The sequence below is a fragment of the Budorcas taxicolor genome, chromosome 19, assembly GCF_023091745.1.
Source record: "Budorcas taxicolor isolate Tak-1 chromosome 19, Takin1.1, whole genome shotgun sequence".
Taxonomy (NCBI): Eukaryota; Metazoa; Chordata; class Mammalia; order Artiodactyla; family Bovidae; genus Budorcas; species Budorcas taxicolor.
In genome coordinates this window covers 62,129,404-62,152,825 of record NC_068928.1, presented here as the reverse complement: position 1 = coordinate 62,152,825, position 23,422 = coordinate 62,129,404, and the positions used below count along the sequence as shown (strand labels likewise).

The window sequence follows — 23,422 nt, the reverse complement described above, 5'->3', positions numbered from 1 at the left end:
AGTCCCTGGGGTCACAAAGAGTCAGAGACGGCTGAAGTGACTTAGCACGCATAGGGAGCGTGAGAACTTTGTGAGTGAACAGGTGAGCTTGTGTGCCTGTGCGCCAGTAAAGCTTTACTTACAGAAACAGCAGCCAGAATCTGGCCTGGGGCTCTTGTCTGCCTCCTTTCGCCCCACGTAACGCAGGTTCTGAAATCATTCCTTATTTGCAGCTGGATTTAAACACAGCCTCCCTCTGTCCTCGCCAAGCTGGCAGAATGGTGACAGTGAAGAGCCTCAGATGCCCCTGAATTAAGTCCCTACCGAGCCTCTTTCAAGACCAGCACAGGAAAAAGCTGTTCGGCAGCCAAACGGTGTGGTGAGTGAAGAACTTACTCGGGAGAGCAAAAATTTATGGGAAACCACACGAGGTCATCTTCTTGATGAGAAATGTTTTTATGGACACATCCACACCGGCTGTCGCTCCTGCTGAATTCGCCGGCCACTGGCAGGCGTCCGTTGTCATGGCAACTCAGCCACTCTCTCGGGAGACACGCGGACCCATGACGCATTAGCACTCGGGCCGTTGTGGGAAATACGGAGCCCCTGGTTCTTCTGGACCCAAGCGTCCCTGCCTCAGTACTGGCTGTGATGCTTTCCTGCAGGCAACCTGCTTTCCCCCATCTCCCAGATCCACGCGCCGACGCCGACACCCGCCGCAGGCCGGCTCAGTCCAGCAGTTAAGAGTGTGCTGCTCCCGCCACTCCAGAGGTCCCGGAACGACCACTGGGTCTGTCCTGCCCAGTGGCCGAGAGTCCAGACTTCCATACGCGAGCTTCTGGGACCAGAAACTTCACCCTGTCCAAGTTTTTCCTTCTGGAGAGAGCCCGTCTTTCTCTCACCAGGGAGCTGAGGGCACACGTCTGCCTGATGCCGGCCTAACGGGAGCTCAAGGCCACGGCACGTCATTGGAGAGGATCTGGGGCACTTGGTAATTTTTTGAAACTTGTATCCTTTTCTAGAGGCTCAGTGGTAAAGAATCCACCTGCCAATGCAGGAGATGCAGGTCGATCCCAGGGTCGGGAAGATCCCCTGGAGGAGGGCATGGCCACCCTCTCCAGTGTTCTTGCCTGGAGAATCCCAAGGACAGAGGAGCCTGGCGGGCTGCAGTCCATGGGGTCACAGAGAGTCCGACACGACTCAGTGGCTAAACAACAAAGAGCAAAGCCTTTTCCTGCTAAAACGCTCCCCGTTGGGATGGCCATGGGGCAGGCTTAAGTCAGAGCCGGCAGGGTCAGAGCCAGACAAGCTCAGTGGCAGCTGAAAGGTCGGGCAAGGTCGGGCGTGTTGAGGCATGCCCGGGCACGTCGGGACATGTCCCGGCAGTGTGCTGCAGACAAGCCCCGGAGGCGGGCTGACAGCCAAAGCCGTCCAATCAGGGGCCGACATGGAGCCCTTGGACACCAATCACCGCTGAGCCCGCGCTTTCTTATATGGGAGCCCGGCCCGGGCTATAAAACCCTTCCCCACCCCTCATACCTCGCAGACTCCCTTCGCTTCCTTGCTCACCCGCCCCCGGGAGTTCTGCCCGAGAGCGACCGCCCAATAAAGGCCCTGATCAACGGTCCATAGGGGTGGCTCTTTCTTCCCGAGGCGTTTCTTACATCAGCAAAGGAAATGAGTTTCCCGACCGCTGGCAATATTGCCTAGAAACGGGGAGTTCTCTGTCCTAGGAAAGCAGAGTAGGTATGAAGTGAGCTGGGCTCCTGCCAGAGGAGACTGCGGGAACCGCTGGACCATGGGCATCTCCCCCAGGACCAAGACGGGTCCCCACAGTCAAAGCGGGAAGCCCGTCTTGCGTCCAGCAGGAAGTGCAGAGGCGCAGTAGAGCCCGTGGCTCTCTTCTGGTGCGGCTGGGGAAATCTTTTACTTGCAAATCTTTACTGCCCTCTTGTGGTACTTATTTTCTGGACCGATTGCAATTTTTTTTTTTATGTTATTTTTAAAAACTTTTTGTTTTGCATTGGAGTGTAGGTGATGAACAATGTTGTGATAGTTTCGAGGGGACAGCAAAGGGACCCAGCCACACACACACGTGTATCCGTTCTGCTCCTCGCATCCAGGCTCGCTGCAAAACTGTTCTCCGTGCCGTACAGTAGGTCCTTGTTAGCTATCCTTTTAAACACAGCTTAGGGCAGGGGCGACAGAGGATGGGATGGTCGGATGACATCACCGACTCAATGGACAAGCTCCAGGGGACACTGAAGGACAGGGAAGCCTGACGTGCTGCCATTTATGGGGTTGCCAAGAGTCAGACACGACTGGGCGACGGAACAATCACAAAGCGTTTCCCAGGTGGCGCTAGTGGTAAAGAACCCGGCCACCAAGAGAGGAGGCGTGAGAGGGTTGGATCCCTGGGTCGGGAGGATCCCCTGGAGGAGGAGGTGGCACCCACTCCAGGAGTCTTGCCTGCAGAATCCCATGACAGAGGAGCCTGGCGGGCTATGGTCCGTGGAGTCGCGAGAGAGCTGGACACGACTGAGCGACTAACAGACACATCCATCCACCCCAAACTCCCTAACTGTCCTTCCCCATCCTCCCCCAGCAACCAGAAGGTCCATCTCTAAGTCTGTGAGTCTCTCTCTGTTTTGTGAATAAGCTCATTCACAGAACTTCTTCTCAGACTCTGCGTATAAGGGATGCCACATGCTGTTCCTCCTTCCCTGTCTGACTTACTGCACTCAGTGTGACAACGATGCCCGCGTTCTGCCTGGATTCTTGGCCAAGTCTAGGAATACGCCCAGGTTCACTAGAATGGCCCACAGAAGTGAAGTTCCTGTAAATACTGCAAAATGGCAAAAACAAGATGCAAACGCTACCTTCCCAGCTCTGCCTTCACAGAAGGTGACTCGTCTCTCGTGTGAGAGCCTGGCCTCATGCCTGCCACCCTGGCACAGTGCAGACACCAGAGTGTGTCCTAGAATTGCCAAGGGCGTGATTTCAGGAGACAAGCCCCAACCACGGCTAGCTGTCTCTGTGTCCTGACTCTCCCCAGACCTCTGACTGGGCCCAGACTCTGCAAACCACGGATGCCAGGGAGGCTGGGAGGGCCGAGGGGGCCAGGTGCAGCCCCCGAGACCCACTGTGTCTGGGAAATAATGGAACGATGAGTCACGTGAGGGCAGAATTCAGCGAAACGGCCACCCCCAGGGAAATTCAACGTGTGCTAAGTGATCACAGGGTGGGAGCTCCTGAAAAACAAGAACGAAAACCCAAACCATGGCTGGCAATAAAGCTCAGACCCCTGGGAAAGTTCCAGGCGCTTCTCACCCTCGTCAGCGGCTGCAGGACAGGTGGGTGGGTGAGGTCATCCCCACCCTTCCTGCGCCCCGAGGAACCTGGGCAGACGTTTGAAACCTGATGAGCATGGAGGGAAAGACAGAAAAAATATGATCCTTCCCCCAGAAGGCTGAATATGTTTGCTCAATTACTCAATTTAAATTTTTTCTAAAATGCCTCTAATTGACAGCAGCAAGCATTCTGAAAGCGGGGCTGACTGCAATTAAATTTAGCACAAAATTTCCATAATCGTTGATTTCACCCTATCTTCACTGAGCGTTTTTTAAATTGCACCAGTTTTCAAAAAGGAGGGATCTAATTATAGCTCAGCTGGGACACCTGCTTTCAAGCCCAGCTCAGCTGCGCTGTTCTGGGCAGTTTTCTGCGCGCCCCCCGCTCCCTGCCTTGCCCCGTGGTAACAGGCTGACGGGACTTGGGGGGAATGTGGCTGGGAGGACCAGCTCCGGCACGGCAGACCCCTCCCGGGCCTCAGTTTCTTCATCCGTCAAATGGACTCAAATGCCTCCTGTGCCGGGATCTCCCCCCCCCCCCCACCTCGTTTGATCAGTAGCTGCTGCACGGCTGCAGCTCCGGAAGAAGAGCCCTCCTCAGGGGCTGCAGAGAGGAGTAGGGGGTCGCGGGGACCCCGGGGACAGCGGGGACCCAGCCGCCCACAGTGGGTGTGCTGACACCGAGGACCTAGCCATTGCCACACCCTTCAGGCTTCTGAAACCTCAAAGAGTACTTTCCCTTCCCCATTTCCAGTCACCGGGTCACTAATTCTTTGAAGCCCCTTCGGGGGGCACACCTGTAGTGTCAGGGACGCCTTCTGGAGACGAGAAGCTGAACTGCACCATTTGTTGGGTGTTTCTTCCGTGCGGCGCGTTTGAAAGACTGTTGGTTCTTGCTTAGTGTAGGGAATGTGATCTTTCCTTGCGAATTTTGTTCCCAGGTGTCTGAGCATTCACATTTTTCACTCGCTTCGGATATGAATATGCTGTAACCATCTCAGGCTGAGATTAATTACTAATGAGAGCAATCCACTGAGAACACAGCTGGTCTGTGGCCCCTAACCAGCTCCTCCCAAAGGCAGCGGTGTTGTCAGAAATGACAATAGACCAGATTTTTAAAATAATTTACATGCAAGTTGCAAAGTCCCCTTGAATCCTTCGGGAACAGAACGGCTGATGAGGTTACACAATGAAGTGACTTGGGAAGAAATGCGGAAAAAACTGAAACAGGAGTGGTATTAAGCCAGGTGTTAAGATCAGAACTGGATGACTCCGCCTGTGACATATTTACAGCGGTCTTGCCGGCCGGCGCACACCGCGCCGGCTGCCTGCTGACAGAGGTGTGTGCCTCAGCCAGGGTGAACTGGGTCTGGAGGTGTGATCAGAGACACACATTAACAGGAACGAAGGGAAACATGCCGTCAGCCTGAAGACGCACTCCTCCCCGCCACGCGCTGCCTTCCAGACTGGCCAGAACGCGTCTGGAGTCACTCACAGGCGAGGCCGCGGTCTCCCGGGTGGAAGCCCAAAGGCCCCTGATCGGGAACGGGGAGGGCGGGCGTGCGCCGGGTCACGCGGGAGCGTGTCCTCGCTGGGGGCCGTGGCCGCTTGGACAGGACACACCGCGCGTCCCTCAGAGCGGGGGCGCGGCGGGGCCTCGGGCGTGGGGACACAGGAACCCGGGTGACGGCTCCTGTGGACGGCTCGGCGGAAGGACAGGGCGGAGGACCCACCGCCTCTACGGGGCGCACGCGGCACCCCGGGGGACGGGAGCGGGAGCTGCGAGGTGAGGAAGAGGAGGGCCAGGCGCCCGGGGGCGGCACCGCGAGGGGTCACGGCTGCAGCCGGGGCGGGGGGACGGGGGGCACAGCCGGGGCGGGGGGACGGGGGAGGGGGTCATGGGCACAGACGGGGCGAGGGGGACGGGGGAGGGGGTCATGGGCACAGACGGGGCGAGGGGGACGGGGGAGGGGGTCATGGGCACAGACGGGGCGAGGGGGACGGGGGAGGGGGTCATGGGCACAGACGGGTCCGGGGGGACGGGGGGCACAGACGGGGCCGGGGGGGGTAGGGCCGGGGGGACAGGGGTCACAGACGGGGCCGGGGGGGATGGGGGAGGGGGTCACGGGCACAGACGGGGCGGGGGGACGGGGGGGGTCACAGACGGGGCCTGGGGGGATGGGGGACGGAGTCACAGCCGCAGACGGGGCGGGGGGATGGGGGGTCACAGACGGGGCCGGGGGGGATGGAGCCAGGGGGACAGGGGTCACAGACGGGGCGGGGGGACGGGGGAGGGGGTCATGGGCACAGACGGGGCGAGGGGGACAGACGGGGCCGGGGGGATGGGGGAGGGGGTCATGGGCACAGACGGGGCGAGGGGGACGGGGGAGGGGGTCATGGGCACAGACGGGTCCGGGGGGACGGGGGGCACAGACGGGGCCAGGGGGGGTAGGGCCGGGGGGACAGGGGTCACAGACGGGGCCGGGGGGGATGGGGGAGGGGGTCACGGGCACAGACGGGGCGGGGGGACGGGGGGCACAGACAGGGCAGGGGGGATGGGGGAGGCGGTCATGGGCACAGACGGGGCGGGGGGACGGGGGGCACAGACAGGGCAGGGGGGATGGGGGAGGCGGTAATGGGCACAGACGGGGCCGGGGGGGATAGGGCCGGGGGGACGGGGGGTCACAGACGGGGCCGGGGGGGATGGGGGAGGGGGTCACGGGCACAGACGGGGCTGGGGGACGGGGGGGTCACAGACGGGGCCTGGGGGGATGGGGGACGGGGTCACAGCTCCAGACGGGGCGGGGGGATGGGGGGTCACAGACGGGGCCGGGGGGAATGGAGCCGGTGGGACAGGGGTCACAGACGGGGCCGGGGGAATGGGGGAGGCGGTCATGGGCACAGACGGGGTGGGGTGATGGGGGTCACAGACGGGGCCGGGGGGATGGGGGAGGGGGTCACGGGCACAGACAGGGCCGGCTGGAGGGGGAGGGGTGTGTGGGGGGTACGGGGGCAGCGCTCAGGGCTCCCGGCTGCAGGCCTAGGGACCAGCCTTTCCCCCAACGAACTGTGTCAAACCAGGGGCCAAGACCCTCTGCCTTCCTCCTCTGGCGTCTGTGGCCCGACAGGGCTCATGGCAACAGCTCCCTGACACTCAGATGCTCACGGCTCCTTCTGCCTTCCACCGACCCACAGGGCGGGTGCCGGGCCGGAGGAGCCCTGGTTAACTGAGTGACTGTGTAGGAACAGACAGTTGCTGTTTAGTTGCTAACTCGTGTCTGACTCTGTGTGACCCCATGGACTGTAGCCCGCCAGGCTCCTCTGCCCATGGGATTCTCCAGGCGAGAACACTGGAGGGGGTTGCCATTTCCTCCACCAGGGTATCTTCCCGACCCAGGGATCGAACTTGGGTCTCCTGCGTCCCCTGCATTGGCAGGCAGATTCTTTACCACTGAGCCGCCTGGAAAGCCCCAGGAGAAGCCCCGATAGCCAGTTACCAGTCACTTTATGCACAGATAGCTGCTATTCGTAAAAGAAAGTAAAACCACACCCACTTACCACCAGAACTGTGTGTAACAAAATGTACTTCTTGATGATTCAGAAGGCTCCTCAGTATCTTGAAGAGCCCAAGGTTACTGGCAAAAAACAAACCTGTTAAGCAGCTGATTAGCCGAGTTCTGGCTGACCGAATGCCAGCTAACCAGTACTTCTGTTCACCTTGAACTTCTCCCTAAATTAACCCATCATGATTGGATAACTTGACTTTTTCAAGTACTAGTGCGAGCAAAACAAGGGAGACCATCTTAACAGAGAATTCTATGCAGGCAGCCATGGGGTTAGTTCTTCAAGTTCACACGGGGTGGTGGTGGCGGGCGGTCAGCTGCTGGGAGAAAATGTGAGGGGGCTGCTTCTCTGAGCTGGAAGTCCACAGCCTGCAAGGGTCACAACAGCCCTGTTGCTGAGCAGAGAGGACAGCAGAGACGAAAGGATGATGCTTTGTGCTCAGAAGGCTTTGCCCACTAGGACAGGATACTGGGCAGCGTGTGAGCATCACATCACTCCGACAGGTCTGGACCGACTGTCGTCTGTGCATCTTATAATCACGGCCCTGTACATCTGCAATTACAGGTCTCCTTATAGTCATTTGCAAAACAGGTCATTTTATTCCAACCCCCAAAAGCTCTATTTTAGACTAGAGATCTTAATCCACATCCAGGTTGAAGGGGGCAAGAGAAACAAAACTGTCCTTGCTGAGATCCTGGTGTTGGAATAACCGTGGAGGAAACGTAAGCCTGAGTCTGTCTCCTGGACCTTCCTGATGGAGCGGCATGTCTCTGCTTGAGACCTTGAGGCACCGAGGTCTCCAGATTGGCTGAGATGCCTTGAGATGAACATGGCATGGCTTTAGAAGGGTCCTAATATCTGCTAGATCATTGAAAAAGCAAGAGAGTTCCAGAAAAACATATATTTCTGCTTTATTGACTATGCCAAAGCCTTTGACTGTGTGGATCACAATAAACTGTGGAAAATTCTGAAAGAGATGGGCATACCAGACCACTGACCTGCCTCTTGAGAAATCTGTATGCAGGTCAGGAAGCAACAGTTAGAACTGGACATGGAACAACAGACTGGTTCCAGATATGAAAAGGAGTATGTCAAGGCTGTATATTGTCACCCTTCTTATTTAACTTATATGCAGAGTACATCATGAGAAACGCTGGGCTGGAAGAAACACAAGCTGGAATCAAGATTGCCGGGAGAAACATCAACAACCTCAGATATGCAGATGACACCACCCTTATGGCAGAAAGTGAAGAGGAACTAAAAAGCCTCTTGATGAAAGTAAAAGAGGAGAGTGAAATGTTGGCTTAAAGCTCAACATTCAGAAAACGAAGATCATGACATCTGGTCCCATCACTTCATGGGAAATAGATGGGGAAACAGGGGAAACAGTGTCAGACTTTATTATTTGGGCTCCAAAATCACTGCAGATGGTGATTGCAGCCATGAAATTAAAAGACACTTACTCCTTGGAAGGAAAGTTATGACCAACCTAGATAGCATATTAAAAAGCAGAGATGTTACTTTGCTAACAAAGGTCCATCTAGTCAAAGCTATGGTTTTTCCAGTGGTCGTGTATGGACATGAGAGTTGGACTATAAAAAATAGCTGGGCACCGAAGAATTGATGCTTTTGAACTGTGGTGTTGGAGAAGACTCTTGAGAGTCCCTTGGACTGCAAGGAGATCCAACCAGTCCATTCTAAAAGAGATCAGTTCTGGGCGTTTATTGGAAGGACTGATTTGCTAAAGCAGAAACTCCAATACTTTGGCCACCTGATGTGAAGAGTTGACTCACTGGAAAAGACCCTGATGCTGGGAGGGATTGAGGGCAGGAGGAGAAGGGGACGACAGAGGATGAGATGGCTGTATGGCATCACCGACTTGATGGAGATGAGTTTGGGTGAACTCCGGGAGTTGGTGATGGACAGGGAGGCCTGGTGTGCTGCAATTCATGGGGTCGCAAAGAGTCGGACACGACTGAGCGACTGAACTGACTTACTGACCTCTCTGTTCGTTTCCAAGGCAAACCATTCAATATCACAGTAATCCACGTCTATGCCCCAACCAGGAACACTGAAGAAGCTGAAGTTGAATGGTTCTATGAAGACCAACAAGACCTTTTAGAACTAACATCCCAAAAAGATGTCCTTCTCATTATAGGGGACAGGAATGCAAACGTAGGAAGTCAAGAAACACCTGGAGTAACAGGCAAATTTGGCCTTGGAGTACAGAATGAAGCAGGGCAAAGGCTAACAGAGTTTTGCCAAGAGAACGCATCGGTCATAGCAAATACCCTCTTCCAACAACACAAGAGAAGACTCTACACATGGAATCACCAGATGGCCAACACTGAAATCAGATTGATTATATTCTTTTGCAGCCAAAGATGGAGAAGCTCTATACAGTCAGCAAAAACAAGACCGGGAGCTGACTGTGGCTCAGATCATGAACTCCTTATTGCCAAATTCAGACTTAAATTGAAGAAAGTGGGGAAAACCGCTAGACCATTCGGGTATGACCTAAATCAAATCCCTTATGATTATACAGTGGAAGTGAGAAATAGATTTAAGGGCCTAGATCTGATAGATAGAGTGCCTGATGAACTATGGAATGAGGTTCGTGACATTGTACAGGAGACAGGGATCAAGATCATCCCCATGGAAAAGAAATGCAAAAAAGCAAAACGGCTGTCTGGGGAGGCCTTACAAACAGCTGTGAAAAGAAGAGAAGCAAAAAGCAAAGGAGAAAACGAAAGATATAAGCATCTGAATGAAGAGTTCCAAAGAATAGCAAGGAGAGATAAGAAAGCCTTCCTCAGTGATCAGTGCAAAGAAATAGAAGAAAACAACAGAATGGGAAAGACTAGAGATCTCTTCAAGAAAATTAGAGATACCAAGGGAACATTTCATGCAAAGATGGGCTCGATAAAGGACAGAAATGGTATGGACCTAACAGAAGCAGAGATATTAAGAAGAGGTGGCAAGAATACACGGAAGAACTGTACAAAAAAGATCTTCATGACCAAGATAATCACAATGGTGTGATGACTCACCAAAGCCAGACATCCTGGAATGTGAAGCCAAGTGGGCCTTGGAAAGCATCACTATGAACAAAGCTAGTGGAGGTGATGGAATTCCAGTGGAGCTGTTTCAAATCCTGAAAGATGATGCTGTGAAAGTGCTGCACTCAATATGCCAGCAAATTTGGAAAACGCAGCAGTGGCCACAGGACTTGAAAAGCTGAGTTTTCATTCCAATCCCAAAGAAAGGCAATGCCAAAGAATGCTCAAGCTACCGCACAATTGCATTCATCTCACACGCTAGTAAAGTAATGCTCAAAATTCTCCAAGCCAGGCTTCAGCAATGTGTGAATCGTGAACTTCCAGATGGTCAAGCTGGTTTTAGAAAAGGCAGAGGAACCAGAGATCAAATTGCCAACATCTGCTGGATCATGGAAAAAGCAAGAGAGTTCCAGGAAAACATCTATTTCTGCTTTATGGACTATGCCAAAGCCTTTGACTGTGTGGGTCACAATAAACTGTGGAAATTTCTGAAAGAGATGGGAATACCAGACCATCTGACTTGCCTCTTGAGAAATCCGTATGCAGGTCAGGAAGCAACAGTTAGAACTGGACATGGAACAACAGACTGGTTCCAGATACGAAAAGGAGTACGTCAAGGCTGTATATTGTCACCCTGCTTATTTAACTTATACGCAGAGTATATCACGAGAAATGCTGGGCTGGAAGAAGCACAAGCTAGAATCAAGATTGCCGGGAGAAATATCAATAACCTCAGATAGGCAGATGACACCACCCTTATGGCAGAAAGTGAAGAGGAGCTAAAAAGCCTCTTGATGACAGTGAAGGAGGAGAGTGAAAAGTTGGCTTAAAGCTCAACATTCAGAAAACAAAGATCTGGTCCCATCACTTCATGGGAAATAGATGGGGAAACAGAGGAAATAGTGTCAGACTTTATTATTTGGGCTCCAAAATCACTGCAGATGGTGATTGCAGCCATGAAATTAAAAGACGCTTACTCCTTGGAAGGAAAGTTATGACCAACCTAGACAGCATATTAAAAAGCAGAGACATTACTTTGTCAACAAAGGTCCATCTAGTGAAGGCTATGGTTTTTCCAGTAGTCATGTATGGATGTGAGAGTTGGACTGTGAAGAAAGCTGAGCGCCGAAGAATTGATGCTTTTGAACTGTGGTGTTGGAGAAGACTCTTGAGAGTCCCTTGGACTGCAAGGAGATCCAACCAGTCCATCCTAAAGGAGATCAGTCCTGGGTGTTCATTGGAAGGACTGATGCTAAAGCTGAAGCTTCAATACTTTGGCCATTTGATGCGAAGAACTGACTCATTTGAAAAGACCCTGATGCTGGGAAAGATTGAGGGCAGGAGGAGAAGGGGACGACAGAGGATGAGATGGTGGATGGCATCACAGACTCCATGGACATGAATTTGGGTGAACTCGGGGGGTTGGTGATGGACAGGGAGGCCTGGCGTGCTGTGGTCCATGGGGTTGCAAACAGTCGGACAGGACTGAGTAACTAACCTGAACTGAACTGAACCTCCCACCTCCGCCTGGAATAGGAGGCAAAAATGCTCCAGCAGAGAAGCTTCTATACAGTTGCCATGCAGTCACTGGGCAGTTATTCTTAGACTTAAATGGACCCAGAAAGAACTCTAAGCTGTTCCAAGCTTGGATATAACAAAACAGCCCAAATTGCTTTAAAAAAAATCAAAGGAAAGGCTTATGCAGTGACTCAGCCAGTCCCAGAGTCTGGAGGGAACCTGCCTGGACCGCAGCCCAGATCGGGGTGGGGATCAGGAGGACGCACACCCCTACTCCAGGTGGACAAGGTCAGAGTAGCAGCCCAAACGCCAGCGAGCTGGTTTTCAATGACTGCTGAAGGCACGCCAGCTGCTGAACTCGCTGAGCTCCTGGTCCGAGGCTCTGCGGCCGCATCTGTTGCACTGATGCCCAGGGAAGGGGCACAACCGAGGCCCAGGTCTTCAGTGGAAAGGAGGCCTCATCCGTGGAAACAAAAGCCATCACTGGAAGCGAAGCCAAGCCCCAAGCTCCTGGCCTCAGGCTCCTGGGCCTGTGTCCTGCAGCCCCCGAGGCCCCGCCCCCGCCGAGCGAGCCACGCCTCCTCAGCAGGGAGGATGGGTTGGCCTCCCGAGGGCGAGGGCTGGGCGCCAGTAAGAACCCTGCCGAGGCCACAGTCAGCCCTGCCCAGCTGGGTCAGCTGCGGGGTGGGGGCTGGGAGGAGGCCTGCTTGCCTCCTGTGAGGCCAGGATGTCACCTGCGCGCGCTGGGGGGTCAGGGGCAGGTTCCAACCCGTTCATGCTCGCTGTGTCCTTGGGAGCCAGTCTGAAGTCTGTCTTTTTTAAAAAAGAAATTTCATTCATTTTTGTCTGTGCTGGGTCTTTGCTTGAGAACTTTCTCTGGTTCCAGCGAGCGGGGGCTGCTCCCCAGCTGTGGGCGGGCTGTCTCTGGGGGAGGCTTCTCTCGCTGCAAAGCACAGGCTGGAGGGCCCGGGCTCAGCTGCTCCACAGCACGTGGGATCCTCCCGGACCAGGGACTGACCCGGGTCCCCCACACTGGCAGGCAGATTCTTAGCCACTGGGCCAGCAGGGGAGCCCCCGTCTAAAGCCTCTATCCCCACAGGTGGTACTTGGCACTGAGGAGATGCAGCGTTCACTGCATGGAAATTTCCAGAATTCCCCTTTTCTGAGAAAGGAGCTGGTTCATCTCCAGGCGTGACCACGCTCATCGCACGAATTGGTTTGTTCGCCCAAGTGCTCGGGGCACCTGGCTGTGTAAACGGAGGCAGGCCCTGGGCTACAGAGCAGACAGCCCCGACAGCTTCCCCCCCAGACACGAGCTCAGGCACCCTCCCCGATGCGGGCAAGTGACCGGGAGACATGGATTCCTCGTGGGGCCTGAAGTTTAGAGTCCAAAGCCTTCACAGCAGGACCCGAGGCTCCTCTCTGGATCCATGTGGAGATAACACACGGACAGGTGTGCCCAGCAAGGGGGCACAGGGCTGGAGGGTGATGTAAGGTTCGGGGCGGGGGTTGGCGAGCCTGAGACACAGGGGAGGGCCTTTAGCACAGGGCACAGGTGAGTTCTGAGACGGGTGCAGCCCACGGCGCACCCCTGAAAACACGCCGCGGTGCAGTCACATAAACGCGTGCGCTCCCCCCACCCAGAATGTTAGAAATTCTGTGCAGCGTCCTTCAGTCTGCCCTCGGGTCTGCTCTGCTGAGGAGCAGCGTTAATCCCTGTTGACGATGCTCGAACAGGGGTGAGAAAATGATTTCCAACACTGAGCCTCATCCCATTTCAGTTTAAGGCTCTGCCTCTAAGAGCTGAAGCACAAAGAGGAAAACAAATCTCTTCCCACTGATGTGCACTTTACAGATCCACCCCTCCCGGAACATCACACAGCTCAGGAAGTAATTAAGAAAGCCCTCTGGGGGAAGAAAGCAGAGTCCATAATGAGGCACACAGATTTTCTGTTTTGTGTCCAAAAGGTCATCGGAAAGTACTCAGGTTTCCATGGTAACACCGGCAGGCCTGATCAAACCAACACACAGCTACACTTTGTTGGGGGTCTCCAATGAACCATTTTCTCCCCCCATCTGAAGAATATCCTGAATTAGCTAACGTCTTCAAAGACAATGGAGGCTTTTGGAAAATCCAGTTTCAACAGCAATAAACAGAGAATGCCTGCTTTCTTTCCACAGACAACCTGGCAACTGAGTCTCAAGGGCAGTGATTAAACGCCTTAACTCTCGTCATAACTGGATCACATTTTGTTCATCTGTAACAAGGATAATCTCAAAATGTTTCCCCAGGATTAACAGAAGCCGACACACCTGTGATCCCCAGGCATCTGCCGTCTCTGGGGCGGTCCTGCCAGTGGTGTGTGGGCCTCCAGACCCACAGCCCACAGAGTGCCCTCCAGACCCCGTCCTCCACGCTCCCGATGGCGCCCAGGCCCTGCCCGCAAGTGCCTGCCGTCAGCAGCCTCCTAACCAGATGTCAGTGATCAGTGGGACCACAAAGAAGGCTGAACCCAGCAGAACTGATGCTTTAGAACTGTGGTGCTGGAGAAGACTCTTGAGAGTCGCCTGGACTGCAAGGAGATGCAACCAGTCCATCTTAAAGGAAATCGACCCTGAATATTCACTGGAAGGACTGATGCTGAAGCTAAAGCTCCAATACTTTGGCCACCTGATGTGAAGAACAGACTCACTGGAAAAGGCCGTGATGCTGGGAAAGATTGAGGTAGCGGGGAGAAGGGGGCATCATCAACTCAACGCACCTGAATTTGAGCAAGCTCCTGGAGACAGTGAGGGACAGAGGAGCCTGGCGTGTTGCAGTCCCCGGGGTCGCAGAGTCGGACGCGACCGAGCAACTGAACAATGACAGCAGTGCCACACCACTGTGAACATTCTGTGTTTTACATCCTTCAGAACCCATTCCAACCGGCAGGTATGACCTGTACGCTTCTTTGGGACGGAATATATTTGGGAGAAGAAACAACAGCAGGAGGAGGGACCCAAGGGCGCCGGCCGTGCAGGGTCTCTGTGCCCGCATGTGCGTGCACATCGGAACATCTCTAGGGCCTGGGAGCTGCCCGAGGAAGGGGAAGCTTCACAGCTAACGAGTCAAGGTGTGTGTGACTGCTCGGATGCTCAGTCGTGTCCGACTCTCTGCGACCCCGTGGACGGCAGCCCGCCAGACTCCTCTGTCCACGGGATTCTCCAGGCGAGAATACTGGAGTGGGCTGCCATGCCCTCCTCCAGGGGATCTTCCTGACCCAGGGATCACACCCGAGTCTCCTGCACTGCAGGCGTATTTTTTACTGTCTGAGCCACCAGGGAAGTCCAAGAATACTGGAGTGGGCCGCCATGCCCTCCTCCAGGGAATCTTCCTGATCCAGGGATCGACCCCTGTCTCCTGCACTGCAGGCGGATTCTTTACCGTCTGAGCCCCCAGGGAAGCCCCTGTGAGCCTGGTGCAGAGACAGTCGGCTACTACATGGGTCCTTCGAACAACCAACACACAGGTGACTGGGGAAATGGCAAGAAATGGCAAGAAATGGAGCGTAAGGCAGGTGCTTGGAACAGAAACTGCATTAAGAGCTGAGACGTCAGGTGAGGAGAGAGAAGCAGGGGTGAACAGGGGAGGAGGGAAGAGAGGAAGGACACCTCTCTCAGAGGACACCACCGGGGCAGAAGGCGGCGCGCACCGGGGTGTGGAGAAGGAGCTCCCTTCCTAGAGATCTGCAGAGAAAAGGAAGATGCTGGCCCGCCAGTCACACCCAAGGACGCTGCCGCCTGGAGAAGCCTCGGGCCTGCCCATCTCCCCGCTGATGCCAGACCGGCTCCCTGCGCAGGAACCAGCCCCTCTCTGCAGGGCTGTTCCCAGTCTCCGTGCTCTAAGGATAACAGCCAGAGTGTCAACAGCCTGCAAAGCAAGGCGATGACGCAACATCTATGCCTTTAGATAAGGACAAAGATTAACATTCAAATGACTTTTGCCTTCCAGCCCAGTGACCACAGCAATCTGGCCCTTCCTGAAGTGAGACTTTCTGAACAGAAAGATGGTTCGCTCACGCTGCTGTCTCACCTCGAATTTCTGCCTGAGCTCCACGTTGCCTTCCTCGTCGCCTTCGGGGATCGGCACGTTGTAGTACTCACCCTCCTCTTGGTTCAGCAGCTTGTACCTTCAGAGACACGGGGCAGAGGAGGGTGAGACCGTGCCGGCAAGACCAGGTGCAACACCACCCCCACTCCCAGGCTCCAGTCCAGCTGGTTCTGAAATGCGTTCACTGGGGAGCCAGGACCCAGGAAACTTCACACACAGTGGTCCCTCTGGACTTAAGCCCGCTCGTCTTCTGAATCTCTGAGAGCACTAATGTTTTGAGACAATTAACTTTTGGTTCACACAGACACACTCAGCCTTCCTCACCATCCGCTGGCCGGCATCTTCATCAGCTCCGAGACCCCAAAGGAAAGGGACCCCATGAAGTCGTTCCGTGTAGTTCGATCCCAGTCCCAGATCTCCACGGACAGCCGCCGGTCTTTATCAGAAGGTTTTAATTTGCTGTCAAAGAACACGTACGCAGGGGTTATCTTGACTGTGGTTTAAGGGGTGATACCACAGGCTCGAGGTCTGAATCTGAGATTAAGGAAACAGCATATTCAGTTCTCTTCCTGTGGCTCTCCATCATCAACAAAGTGCCAGCCCCTCGGGAACCAAAGCTCTCGACAAGAGGTTAGCAAGCCATGAGCCGTGAGCAAGTCAGGCCCACTGCTTGTGTGTGTAAATAAAGTTTTATTGAAATAGTCATGGCTATTTGTCTGGACACATTTGGCTATGGCAGGTCAGAATCCAGAACAGTACCTGCAACAGAGACTGGATGACCCATGAGGCCTAACCCATTTACGGTCCAGCCCCTCCCAGAGCAGGCCGGACAGCCTCTGGTCTCTACCCTAGACAGCTACGTCTGGGTGTGACAGACAAGCGCTTCCTGTGTCCTCATTCGCAGAGAGGGCCCCTTGCTTGTGCTCAGCTGTGCTCACAGCCTTCTTGCTCCTGACTTACTCAGGCCTCCACTCCCCAACCTTTCCTCCCTTCTCTCCCCCCTCCCATCTCTGTCTCCAAAATCTTTCCACTCCTTTCAGGCCCACATTAAATGTCGCCTTCCCCAGAAAGTCTTCCCTGCTTAGATGGAAAGATAACCTTCCCATTTCAGTGGCAACATCAGCTTCGATGGCTACTCACTTATTCCTTGTTTTAAAAACTATTGTTCAAACTCTTATCTACAGCCTCCTCTAACCACCCCCCCAAAAACCGAAGTCAACCAAGAGGGCTTGCTCTTACATCTGAAATGTGAGAGAATTTTTTGTACAGGAGTTACTGATGGTAACTTGGGGTATTACGTATAAGTCTTGGTAAACTGAGTTTCTACCCATCAACCAAGGGTGACCACAGCTACGTCGCCAGCAGCCGTGGGAGAAAGGCTTAGGGATGAATGGATGTTTAAAGACGTTTATAATAAGCCCAGCTCATTCCTGCTCATAATGTGAAGGAGGAAATACATCAGGAAGAGGGGTTCAACTCACAACGTGAAGGTCTCATTCCACTGGGGGTTCAGCGTGGAGCGGATGGTCTTGGTTTTTTGTTTGCTCTCGTTCTTGGGGTCAGGAATAAGCTTCAGCTTCACATAGGGATCTGAAAGCCCATTCGGATCCATAGGGATTAGGTTTTTCGCGTCTCGTACTGCAAAGAGAGAAGAAGAAAGATCCCAGGTTGCAAAAGGAGAACTGCCCACACTGTGGAGCGACCCGCATCAGGACCCGGTCAATCGAGAGACGTCACGACGGTGCTGAAGCGGGGGAGGAGGCTCTGACCCTCGCCACGAGAGAAGCTGCCCGCTGCCACCGCCCACCACGGGCAGTGGGCCTGGGGGACCCAGCGGTCAAGCCTGGAGACTCAGCGCTGGCCTGGTCCAGCAGCATCTGTGACACCAGGGTTGCCGCCCAAACCTGAGGAAGCAGAACCTGCATCCTAACACCCTCCCCACCCCCCAAGCCAGGAGAGCTGGTCGGCCTCCCGCCTGAGCAGCCAGCAGGCTAGCCCACACACGGCGGCACTGGAACCCTACAAGAAGTCATCTCTTTCCTCTGTAGAGGCTGGTGGCTTCTAACCCGCTGTGCATGAGGACCGCATGGGAGGGGGGCTGACCCAGGGGGAAGACTCAGACCTTTCCCAAGACCCTGGGTGGCCCCAGTGCCCACTCGAGATGGAGAAGCAAATGGAAACTAAAGTGGAGACAAGGCCGCGTTGCCCGCAGAGGGGCAGCTCCGCGGAGCAGCTGATGGAGGCGCCTGTGCGGGAGGGCCGACGCCGACACCTGTCAATCACCCGTCGGTCTGACAAGAAGGGACCACGGCCACGTCCACCATGCCCGGGGGCCTTCCTCACTCTCCTGCTCAGCGCAGCTAAAAGCTCTGGGGCCCCCAGTCAGCTGGACGCCACAGGGACACATCTCCCTGGGGCCAGACTCTCAGCCCAGCAGCTCTCACAGCACGGCCCCTGGACGGCGGCCTTGGCTTCACCCACCGAGTCACAACTGGGCGGAGGGAGGGGGCTTCCAGGTGGTACTGTGGGGAAGCTGGCAAGATCCACTCTCCAGCCCATCAACAGACGGTTAGTGTGACCGTCAAAGGAGACATTTAGAAGAATTTCAGAAGACGGTGCCGGTGTGGGCGGTGGGCGGTGGGGGGGAGGACAGGTGAAAGGAGCTAAAAACACCAGGTGTTCAGGTGGGGCCCCGAGGGCAGAGGGCAGAGACGGCGCTGCGTGGGTGCCTGCAGACCCGCCAAGGGCTGGCACCGCCCTTGCCCAGAAGCCGTCGCACGGGAAGGTGACCGTGTGGCCACGCTCTAGTGACCTGCTCAGCGTCCGAGGCGCGGCGGGCCGGCCCAGAGTGACCGCCACAGAGCAGCCGGCCGCGTGTCCCTCACGCTCCACCGGCCCCTCCAGCCACTCTCCCGTGAGACAGCACCTGACCTCGCGCAGCCGAGGGCGCACAGGACAGAAGCAGGCGCCCGGCCCGGCCGCGCCGTGACGCGCTTCCCAGACACACCTCCGTCCTGCCACCCCGAGCGCTGGGAGCCGCAGCTCGCGAGCCGCCGGCGCTTCCTGCAGGTCAGCCCGCAGGGCCGCATCTCCCGCGCAAGGAGGGCCGGAGGAGGAGACGGAGGCACGCAGACACAGCGCCCTCTGCCTTCGGCGGCTTGGAGGCGGCAGAGAAGAACGGACGGCAGGACGCGAGCTCGCGCGGCGCCCTGGACGGGAGTCCCCGCCTCGGCCGCCGCCCGAGCACGGTCTTCGCTGAGACAGGAGGCTCCAGGGGCCCTGACCGCCGGGGAAGCGTGACCCAGGTCTACAGGAGGTCTGCTCGCCTGAAAAGCAACCCGAGTATCACAAGAGACGACAAATTCGGGCTTAAAAACGAAGCGCTCCCGTGGAGAACGGGAGGGGCTGAAGCGCTCACTCCACCCGACTGAGAGGTGAGTGCGGTGGCCAGTTCAGTCCAGTTCAGTCCAGTCGCTCAGTCGTGTCCGGCTCTTTACGACCCCATGTACCGCAGCACGCCAGGCCTCCCTGTCCATCATCAACCCCCAGAGTCCACCCAAACCCGTGTCCATCGAGTCGGTGATGCCATCCAACCATCTCATCCTGCTGTCCCCTTCTCCGCCTGCCCCCAATCTTTCCCAGCATCAGGGTCTTTTCAAATGAGCCAGCTCTTCACATCACGTGGCCAGAGTACTGGAGTGTCAGCTTCAGCATCAGTCCTTCCAATGAACACCCAGGACTGATCTCCTTTAGGATGGACTGGTTGGATCTCCTTGCAGTCCAAGGGACTCTCAAGAGTCTTCTCCAACACCACAGTTCAAAAGCATCAGTTATTCAGCGCTCAGCCTTCTTTCTCAGGGGTGCGATTCTAAAATCATTCAGTGGTTGGGGTGTTCTGGTTGCCAAGTAATCTCTACGGCAGGGCCTCAGGGACCGGCTGATATCAGCCTAAGAAGCGACAGGCTGGTGCCCGGACCCCATGAGATGACACGTCAACAAGACTCGGGCCCGAGAGCATCCATTGCTCCTGGCCCAGGAGGCCATGGGCGCTGTGCCCACACACACGCAGGAGTGAAGCTTTGTGTGCGATGCTAATTCTAGGACAAACAGCAACAGGAAAACACAGGGAGGAGAGACAGCTGCCGTGGGTGTGCCGCGAGCTGGGTAACTGTGCTCAAAGGCAGAGATGTTTTTAAGATCACAAAAACAAATCCTGGAATGAGGGTGAATGACATTCAACAAAGCAGGATGACGCGCGTCCAAATCGTGTTCGGTGGCCACCCCCCCCCCCCCCGCCCATGCCAATAACCCTTGAAATATCCCTCGTGTGCACCATGAGAGCCTGGCGGGTGGGCTGTATTTTCATTTTCTTTTTTTCAGCCCAATAAGCATCCACCAGCCTCATGCTGGAGAAACACGGTGAATGGGGTGAGAGGGGAGCTCTGGTCCATAAGAGGTTGAGGTCCGGTGGCAGGGCAGGCTCCTCCAACCCCGCCCCGCCCCACAGTGAGTGGGGTGCGGGGAAGAACGTCTTGCCTTGGAGGAGGGCAGGGATGACCTCCAGCTTCTCCTGCAGGTGTCCTTGTCCTGTGGGTCCAGCAGGATCAGCTTCCTGTGGCTGCTGGGACACGTGACTACAAACTCAGTGGCTTAAAATAACAGAGATTTATTCCCACAGGTCTGGAGGCCAATGTCAGAATTACCGGGATAAAATCAAGGTGTTGGAAAACCTGCTATACAGCAGAGGGAACTCTGCTCCACGCTGTCTGCCAGCCTGGATGGGAGGGGAGTTGGATGGTTGAGTCCCTGACTGTGCATTGGAAGCTATCATACTGTTGATCGGCCAAACCCCAATACAGAACAGTTTTGGTGTTAAAAAAATAAAACTAAAAGTGAAAAAAGAAAACCTCAAAGTGCTGGCAGGACCACGTTCTGGCCAGAGGCTCCAGGGAAGAACCTGCCCTGCATCCCGCAGCCTCACCGGGCTGGCGGCCACGTCTCTCCAGCCTCTGCTCAGCCCCCAGGCCGCCTCTCCTGTGTGTCAGACCCCCCACCACACCTCTCCCATCAGGACGCATGTGACGGACGGGACCGAGGGTCCGCCTGATATCAACCGGGAACGTCCGCCCTCCTCTGGCTTCGTCCCTTCACCACGTAGGCCAAGACCCTTGGGCCAAACAAGATGACTCTCAGAGCTCCTGGGGCTGGGCCCTCACCGCCCCAAATGGGCCTCCCCACGTGGGCCGGGAGGACGCCATGTCCCCAAGGCCTGTCCCCGCCGCGCCTTTAGCTCCTCTGAGGGTGTCGCGAGAGGAGGAGCCGCGTCCTAGGGGAGGGGGTTCTGCTCCATGAGCCAGGACTCCCGCAATGCAGCCGGTGGGGGACGCAGGCTGCTTCCGGAAAGGGAGGGTTCACCCAGTGTCCCTGGCACGAGACACTGTCGGGGCGGCCAAGCTGTCTAGCAGTGGGCATGGCGCCGAGGGGGGCTGGTTCTGAGTCAAGCCTCTCCAGCCATCAGAGAAACGAGCCCTGGCCAGCGTGGGGGTCGCAGGAGGGGTGGACGGGTGAGTTTGGGCCCGGGAAGGGTCAGAACCAGCCAGGCTCCAGGCCAGCGGGTGGCTCAGAAGGTCACCTGGTAGGCAGGGCCCAGGACGCCTCGACTGGCACCAGGCCCGGGCACAGAGGGCAAAGCACCTGGGTCCCCTCCCAGCACCCACAGGTGTCCACACTGCCGGGCGACACGGCCCCTGAGGGCACTCTGGGCAGAGTCCTCCTCCTCTTTAAGCCACAAGCTCCTGGAGCACAGGTCTGCGGTTTCTATGACAACCTTTGGGCGCCTGCGGGCCCCGGGCTGTGTGCCTTCAGCGCCCGGCCCTCAAGGACGGAGGGACCCTCCTTTCTCCACGCCCTTCAGGACCAGCGTCTACGCAGGAGGGAGTGTCCCCCTGCGGGTGGGCAGGGGTCTAGGGCGGCCCCTGCGACGGGCAGTGAAGACCGGCCAGGGCAGCTCCTAGACGGGAGGCCTTTGAGGGGAGGGTTGCCCACTGGGCCCCCAGTTCTCCATGAGCGTGTGGGCACCCCAAGGGGCCAGGCTCGATCTGGCGGAAGGAGCGATGGAGCTAGAGGTGGCAGGGAGCTGAGGACGGGGGCTCACAGGTCTGGTCACCAGCGGGTGGCCCAGGAGATGCTAAGTCACATCACTGTGACTTTAGAACAGAGAGAATTTCTGAGGCTTGAGTGACGTCGTATCTTGGAGGCACCCAACCTAGAAACGAGGGCAATGGGCTGTGTGCTCTGTTACTGAAACGTTCTGTCTTGGTTCTGGGGACACCCCATGCTCGGTTCCACACGCACCCAGGGACGCGGCCTGGCCCCGACGGGCTGATCACTGAGCGTGTCAAACAGTTGACCGCACCCAGCACAGTGTGCTCGGTACTTGCCTGGGCCCCAACACTCAGCCCCCACTGGGGAGCCCCCGCTCTGATACTGATGACTCTGAACCCCTGTGGCCGACTGCGGCTCGTGACCTGCGTCCTGACCCCCGAGCCTCCACGCCCTCCACCTATCTGGGTTCACCCTGCCCCGTCCTTGGCCAGCAGGGACCTGCCCCTTCCCCAGCCCTTCCGGGGCTGCAGCCTGGACCTTGGTGCCAGACCCCATCATCTCCAACCTCCCCTCCCCACTCGCCCGGCCCACTGGAGCTTCAAGTCTAGAGACTCGGGGCAACCTGACAGCAGGGGCAGCTCCAGGCCCCACCTGGCGGGCGTCTCTCCGCACCTGGCCCAGACCCGCGAGAGACCCAGCGATTCTCTCGGCTGAGAAACTGCAGCTGCCTGGAGAGCTAGTGGACGCCGCGTCTCCGGCTGCAGTTCATAAAGTGTCCATTCGGAGGGACTCTCGGACAAGGAAAAGCCTCACAGGCCTCCTCAGTGGAGAATAAAGTCGGGTCCAAAGCAGGCGGTATGTTTTAGAAAATGTTAACTGCTCGGAAGGAAGGGTCACTGGGCCCACAGAGGTTTAAAGGACGTGACACGGTCCCAGCTTTCAGGGGAAACAAGCTGGAATGGACCCCTCTCACTTGGGGAAGGGAAGTCCCGTACAGAACTTCTCTGGATTTCGGGAATAAAATGCAAGGTGGCATTGGCCACAAGGAGCGATTTTTGACTCAGTAACGATGGACCAGGACTCAGAACAGCCTGGGCCCCTGAGGCTGTCTCTTGCTCCATCGGATCCAATCACACGTGCTGTCTGCTGACACCGTCTGCACTGATACCTCCAGCATTCTGGATTTGATCTCCACGTCCTGTGGCTCAGTGGTAGAAGAACCCGCCTGCAATGCAGGAGACTGGGGTTGATCTCTGGGTCGGAAAGATCTCTTGGAGGAGGAAATGGCAACCCACTGCAGTGCTCTTGCCTCAGAATCCTGTGGACAGAGGACCCTGGTGGGCTACAATGGGGTCGCAAGGGCTGGACACGACTGAAGCCACTTGGTCACATGTGCGTGCTAAGAATATGCTGCCCGTACATTTCGTCATCTTTGCTTCTTTACGGCCAAAGACGAAGGTGAGGGAAAAAGCAGCAGGAACGTCCACCCGCTCAGCCCTCCCCGCCCCTCTCCAGAGCCAGGGCCGATGCAGTTAGCCCTCTGCCTCACCGGCGAGGCCCATGCTCTGATGATAAGAATGTAATTTCTGTCCCAGGAAATCCAGTGCCATCCCCAGACCAGAAAAAAACCTGAGTCAGCAACTCTACCACCGAAATCCTGCTAAATGAATGAAAGAGAACTTACAAGAATTTGGTCTGAGGTGAGAAAAAGCAACTTTTGGTCCTTGGACAAGAATCATAAATTTTTCACTGCTTTT

General features: G+C 56.1%; 1 protein-coding gene across 2 annotated transcripts in view; it reads right to left on the bottom strand.

The window, feature by feature from the left end:
- Window positions 1–23,422, bottom strand: part of PRKCA (protein kinase C alpha) — a 292,804-nt gene that overhangs the window by 41,198 nt on the left and 228,184 nt on the right. For both annotated transcript variants that reach the window (XM_052658580.1, XM_052658582.1), the window contains exons 6-8: window positions 17,042–17,198; window positions 15,885–16,019; window positions 15,543–15,639 (exon numbers count right to left, since the gene is read on the bottom strand). In XM_052658580.1, coding sequence (XP_052514540.1) covers window positions 15,543–15,639; window positions 15,885–16,019; window positions 17,042–17,198 — 389 coding nt within the window. The remainder of the gene's footprint in view (window positions 1–15,542; window positions 15,640–15,884; window positions 16,020–17,041; window positions 17,199–23,422) is intronic.